Raw genomic sequence first — 6,816 nt, 5'->3', positions numbered from 1 at the left:
GGCGTGAAAACAAGATCATCTACCATGGAAGCATTGTTCACGTGTTATCTATCTCAAATTGAACCAAAAGAAGTTGACGAAGCTCTTAATGATTCAAATTGGATAAATGCTATGCAAGAAATGATGTTTGGAAACTTGTTCCAAGACCGGTGAACCACAATGTTGTAGGAACCAAATGGGTCTTCCGGAACAAAGCAAACCAAGAAGGCGTGATTGTTAGGAATAAAGCAAGGCTCGTTGCAAAAGGGTACTCTCAAGAAGAAGGAATAGATTTTGATGAAACTTTTGCACCGGTGGCCAGACTCGAAGCAATCAGAATTTTCCTAGCCTACGCCGCACACAAAGATTTCACTGTTTATCAAATGGACGTGAAAAGCGCATTCTTGAATGGTCTACTCGAAGAAGAATTTTATGTCGAGCAACCGCCAGGTTTTGAGGTAAAAGGCGAAGGTGATAAAGTCTACAAACTTAAAAAGGCATTGTATGGGTTGAAACAAGCACCTCGAGCTTGGTATGATACTTTGTCAATGTTCTTGATAAGCTGTGGATTCAACAAAGGCCTTGTTGACAAAACTCTATTTAGAATTCAAGATGGTGATCATCATATTTTATTAGTGCAAATATATGTTGATGATATTATTTTTGGAAGCACTAACAATTCTTTGTGTGAGAAATTTTCGAAGCTTATGCAGAATAAATTCGAAATGAGCATGATGGGTGAATTGAATTACTTCTTGGGCTTACAAGTCAAACAACTGAAAGAAGGAATATTCATCAATCAAGCAAAGTACACTCGCGACTTGATAAAGAAGTTTGGCCTTGATGGAAAATCATAGATCAAAATTCCAATGAGCACATCAATAAGGCTAGACAAAGATGAAGATGGAAAGGATGTCGATCAAACAAAATATAGAGGAATGATTGGTTCTCTTCTATATCTTACTGCAAGCAGGCCAGACATTTCTTATGCTGTGGGAGTGTGTGCAAGATTCCAAGAAAATCCAAAAGAAAGCCACCTCACTGCAACAAAGAAGATCATACGATATATGAAAGGCACAATCAATGTTGGATTGTGGTATCCAAAAGGTACAGATTTTACTCTAACGGGTTTTTCAGATGCGGATTTTGCAGGTTGCAAAATAGACAGAAAAAGCACTTCCGTCACATACCAGTTCTTGGGGGGAAGGCTTGTTTCTTGGTTCAGCAAAAAGCAAAATTCCATCGCAACTAGTACCGCCGAGGCCGAATATATTGCTGCAGGAAGTTATTGTGCGCAAATTTTTTGGATGAAGCAACAATTGAAGGATTACGGAGTTAATTGTGATGACGTTAGAATTTATTGTGATAATACTAGTGCAATCGCTATCACTCACAATCTGGTGCTTCACTCAAGAACCAAACATATCGACATTCGACATCACTTCATAATGGATCACGTTGAAAAGAAAAATCTAAAGATCGAATATATCCCTACGGAAAACCAAGTTGCTGATATTCTCACAAAGCCTTTATGCGAAACGAGATTTTCTACCTTAAGGCACGAGTTGGGAATGATCGAAATGAGCTAAGATCACTGGACTTAATCTCACAATTTATTTTTAGCACAATTGATACTTGTGCTCAAAATAAATTGTTTTACGTGAATAAATTGTTGTATGTGATTATATGCATATGTTTATTCGAAATTTTTTTGTATAATAAAATTGCAATATGTGTTAGGAATTTAATTGTGTATTTGCATGTGTTATTTAACGTGAAATCATATGCCATGCAAATTAATTTGATGAAATATGCAATTCGTGATTATTTGACAATTTGTTTAAAATTACATGTTTTAATGTGTTATTTAAATCTACGAAGTATTTGTTCATGTTTGTATAATTTAAATAATTTGTTTGCATGAACAATTTGCTTTAAAAAGATTTAATTTAGTATGTTTATTGCATTATATATGTGTTTCGTACATATATGGTTTATGTGTTATAATTTGTTTTAAAATGTTTTGGAAACCTGAGCTAAAAGTTAATATTTTTGTTAGTTTCTAAAATATTTTAGAATCTGATTTGTGTGCTAATTATATGAAGTTGTTTCTAAATATGAATTTGGAAAATGTGTGATAATTTTGTTAATTTCCAATATGTGTTTAATTTGATTGGAAATTACCATAATATATTGTTATGTGTGATTAATTATTTATGGTTGATTTTTGCTACTGACGATGAGGATATAATATTTCTGAATGAATCAAATAATAAGTCTGTATATGAATATATATAGTAGCGAATAGCAAACCTAATACAAGACTAATACTAGTAACAATAGGTAACGAATACTAATAATAATAGAGTCCTAATACTCCCCCTCAAGCACAAGGTGGACTAGCTACAACATTGAGCTTGCCACACAGAGTAGAGAAACGCGGACCAGGGAGAGCTTTAGTGAACACGTCAGCCAGCTGATCCTTAGTAGAAATGAAGCTAACCTGCAACTCTTTCTTTGCCACTTTGTCACAAACAAAGTGATAGTCAATTTCCACATGTTTCGTACGAGCATGGAACATCGGGTTGGAACAGAGATAAGTTGCACCCAGATTATCACACCAGAGAGTGGGAGGAGTTGCCAACGACAATCGAAGTTCATGCAATAGAGAAACCAACCAGGTAACCTCAGCAGACACGTCAGCTAGTGCCTTGTACTCGGCCTCTGTAGACGAACGAGCAACCGTACGTTGCTTCCGGCAAGACCAAGAGATCAGATTGTCACCAAGAAAAACCGCAGAGCCACTAGTAGACTTTCTGTCAGCGGGGTCCCCAGCCCAGTCCGAATCCGAAAAAGCATGCACTGCAACAGAGGAGGATGGGCGAATAAACAGACCAAAATGCAAAGTGCCTTTAACGTACCGCAGAACACGTTTGAGCATTGCCCAATGCTCAGTAGTCAGGGAGTGCATATGCTGACAGACCCGATTCACAGCAAAAGATAAATCCGGGCGAGTGACAGTAAGATACTGCAGAGCCCCAGCAAGACTGCGATACTGCGTGGGATCGGCATAAGGAACCACCGATTCAGAAACGGGTCGAGTCACAGGCACCGGAGTAGCCAACGGCTTGCAGTCCACCATACCTGCACGGCTCAAGATATCTCGCATGTATCGCTGCTGAGAAAGAAACAAACCATCACCACGAGAGACCGTCTCAATGCCCAGAAAAAAGGACGGAGCACCCATGTCACGAATCTTGAACTCCAAGGCTAAGTCAGTCAGAAGCCGAGTAACACGCGAAGCATCAGATCCCATAACAAGGATATCATCCACATAAACAAGCACATATAAAGATACAGAGTCACGAGTGTATATGAATAAAGAGACATCAGTCTTTGAAGGTGAAAAACCAACCGACACCAAGAAAGCATGTAACCTGTTAAACCATGCGCGAGGAGCCTGCTTAAGACCTTAGAGTGACCTCTGTAATAAGCATACATCATCCGGTCGTGACGAGTCCTCATAGCCAGGCGGCTGTCGCATGTAGACTGTCTCTGCAAGATTACCATTCAAAATGGCGTTGTGAACATCCAACTGCCGAATTACCCAACCGCGAGAGACAGCCAAGGAGAGAAGAAGCCGCACGGTTGTGGGTTTTACAACAGGACTGAAGGTCTCAAAAAAGTCCTGTCCTGCGACTTGATTGAACCCCTTAGCCACCAACCGAGCCTTGTGCAGCTCAATCGTGCCATCAGCCTTGCGCTTCGTCCTGAACACCCATTTGCAGCCTACAACATTCATACCAGGTGTGCGACTAACCAGACGCCAAGTGTGATTCTGGAGCAAGGCATTAAACTCAAGATCCATGGCCTCACGCCATTCCGAATACCGAACTGCCTGAGAATAACAGGTCGGCTCAGAAACAGTCATAAGAGCCACATGCTGCGTCGGCCCCAAAGAACGAGTCGCCATAACATGAGACCGAGGTGGAACCGGTTTTACCGTGCGCCGACTTCGCTTGGGCGCCTTAGGAGCACCCGATATTGCCACATCTGGAGCCACGACAGTCTCGGTGCGGGAATCAGAAGCATTACCAGCAGCCCCGGAATCCGTGTCCATCTCCAGACGAGGATCCGGCCCAGTAGAACAAACACCGGAGCTCGCGCCAACCTGAATGGCGCCAACACCCCATGGCTCAATCGGGCGAGAGCTAGAGACCTGAGAGGGGACAGAAGAAGCAAATGGAAATATGGTTTCATCAAACCGCACATGACGGCAAATGAATACCTTGTTAGTAGCAGGATCAAAACAACGATAGCCACGAAACGAAAACGGATAACCAAGAAACACACACGGAGAAGACCGATACTGCAACTTGTTACGATTATACGGGCGTAACAGAGGATAACAGAGACAGCCAAACACACGCAAGAAAGAGTAAGAAGGACTAGAACGATGCAACCGAGAATGAGGACTATCATTATCCAAAACCCGAGTCGGCATCTTATTGATGAGATAGACCGCAGTCTCAAAGGCATAATCCCAATATCGTTGTGGAACCGAAGCCTGGGCAGAGAGAGCCAAACCCGTTTCCACAACGTGACGATGCCGACGCTCAACTCTACCATTCTGCTCATGGGTATAGGCACAAGACGGCCTATGATTAATACCCAAAGAGACAAAAGTACGGTGTCACCGTTTATACTCTCCCCCTAAATCAGATTGAATAGAGACAATCTTACGACCATATGAACGCTCAACTAGTGACCGAAACTGCTAGAAGATAGCATACACATCAGTTTTCAAACGCATAGGATAAAACCATACATAGAGCGTATAGTCATCAACAAACAAAACAAAATAACGAAAGCCATTGACGGAAAGAAAAGGCGCTGGGCCCCAAATATCAGTATATATAAGTTCTAAAACATGAGACGTAGTAGTATTGACACGAGGCAAGGGAAACCGTGAGGATTTCCCAAGCATACAAGCACGACACAATTCCGAAGTATCACTAAAACTAGACTGAATAGAACATGAATTTAAAATCTGCCGCAAGACACGCGGGTGAGGATGACCCAACCGGCTATGCCACACGTCAGAGGAGACTCGAGAGGCCACAAACGCAGCGGGACTTGAACGAGAGACAGGCCAAGAATAGAGACCCCCCGAAGCCGGCCATTTATATAGAACTTCCCTGGTTGAACGATCCTTCACAAAGAAACAATCAGGGTGAAACTCAAAAAAGACATTATTATCACGAGCAAACCGTTGCACAGACAATAAAGACGCAGAAAGCCCAGGAACATGAAGAACATCAGACAATCGAAACAGTGTTTTAGATGCGGCTAACGAAGATGAACCAGTACTAACAATAGGTAAACACTTACCGTCACCAACACGAAGATGATCCGGACCATTATAAGGAACCGCCGAGGACATTAAAGACGGATCCAGAGTGGCATGATTCGACGCACCAGTGTCAGGAAACCACTGTTGAGGATTAACCGAAGCCGAATCATCAACAGAATATGCAACATGTGCCCGCGACCCCAGAGCGCCATCATAACGACGATAGCACGAAGCGGCCGAGTGGCCTTCGCCGGAGCAGATCTGGCACTGGACAGCCCCGGCGCCACCTCGACCGCGGCCTCGGCCCTTGCCACGACCTCGGCCTCGATTGCCGCCGCCACGCTGCTGCCCGCCCGAGCGACCTCCACCTCGCTGAGCCGCCATGGCGACCGGAGCAGCAGCAACGTCACCACCATCATCAGCACATATAAAGGCCTGCGAAACAAGAAAATCGGATAACTCGGGTAAAGACACCGGAGCACCCCTCGTCAGCGACGCCACCAAAGGGCGATATTCGGACCGCAAGCCTCGGAATATATACATATTCTGATCTTCGAGTGTCACCGGACGGCTGGCAAGTGCCAAATCCTCAATAAGCACCTGAGCACGCCCAAGATAATCCGGGATCGAAGCATCCCCCTGCCGCAATCCTTGCAGTTCGCCCACCAACCGAAGAGCACGGGCCCGAGTCGTCGAACCAAGAACCTGTTCGATCGCCACCCACAAATGCCGAGAGGAGGTTTTACCGATGGCAAGATGCATCATCTCGTCGGACAAGGACGAGATCAACAAGGAGAGCACGACCTTATCTTGACGAAGCCATGCACTTCGAGCGGCGGACGATACGGCCGACAAAGACACGGCAGCAGCAGCCTCCTCGGCAGAAGGTACCGTAATCGCAGTAAACGGGGGACACACAGACGTTCCATCGACAAAACCCAATAATCCTTAGCCATCCAGGAACGGAAGAAGCTGAGTGCGCCAAAACAAAAAATTACGGGATGTCAATTTGATGGAAACGAAGTGATGAGCCGAAGAAAACGACACCCCGGACTGCAGGGGTGCCACAAGCGCAGCCTCAGAAACAGTCCGTTCAGAACTTCCAACAGAACCGCCATCAGAACCGAGGTGCGCCATAGAGAGAGAAAAAGAACCTGCTGATACCAGATGAGGATATAATATTTCTGAATGAATCAAATAATAAGTCTGTACAGAAATATATATAGTAGCGAATAGCAAACCTAATACCAGACTAATACTAGTAACAATAGGTAACAAATACTAATAATAATAGAGTCCTAATACTGACGAGATGTTTGAGTATGATTGTATTTGTGGTACACGATTTTGAGAAGGAAATCAGGAGATAAAGGAGGAAAATCAGAGTTTAATGGGGTATCAAACCTCCACCCATAAACTCCTACCCTTTCTAAACCCCTACCCAACCTAAACCTCCCCCCATAATCCTCTCCTAGTTCAAATCT

General features: G+C 43.9%; 1 protein-coding gene across 1 annotated transcript; it reads right to left on the bottom strand.

Annotated features, from left to right (window-relative positions):
• Positions 1–2,477: 2,477 nt before the first annotated feature.
• On the bottom strand, positions 2,478–6,469 carry LOC109168725. The gene is made up of 7 exons (XM_019317707.1): positions 6,331–6,469; positions 5,250–6,279; positions 5,059–5,191; positions 3,870–4,198; positions 3,462–3,749; positions 2,601–3,416; positions 2,478–2,502 (listed from the first exon to the last, which is right to left on the bottom strand). Exons 1-7 carry the CDS (start codon positions 6,467–6,469, stop codon positions 2,478–2,480), a joined length of 2,760 nt encoding a protein of 919 aa, XP_019173252.1.
• Positions 6,470–6,816: the final 347 nt, after the last annotated feature.

Source organism: Ipomoea nil, unplaced genomic scaffold, assembly GCF_001879475.1.
Source record: "Ipomoea nil cultivar Tokyo-kokei standard unplaced genomic scaffold, Asagao_1.1 scaffold3226, whole genome shotgun sequence".
In the NCBI taxonomy this organism is placed as follows: domain Eukaryota; kingdom Viridiplantae; phylum Streptophyta; class Magnoliopsida; order Solanales; family Convolvulaceae; genus Ipomoea; species Ipomoea nil.
This window is presented reverse-complemented; position numbering and strand designations above follow the sequence as displayed.

Excerpts from the sequence above, each read along its gene's own strand:
- LOC109168725 (XM_019317707.1), bottom strand. The coding sequence starts at position 6,469 with ATGGCGCACCTCGGTTCTGATGGCGGTTCTGTTGGAAGTTCTGAACGG. Across the intron at positions 5,192-5,249 it reads TCTTTATTGTCTGTGCAACG|GATCGTTCAACCAGGGAAGT; the intron begins GTTTGCTCGTGA and ends TTCTTTGTGAAG. Across the intron at positions 3,417-3,461 it reads GATGTATGCTTATTACAGAG|GTTACATGCTTTCTTGGTGT; the intron begins GTCACTCTAAGG and ends ATGGTTTAACAG.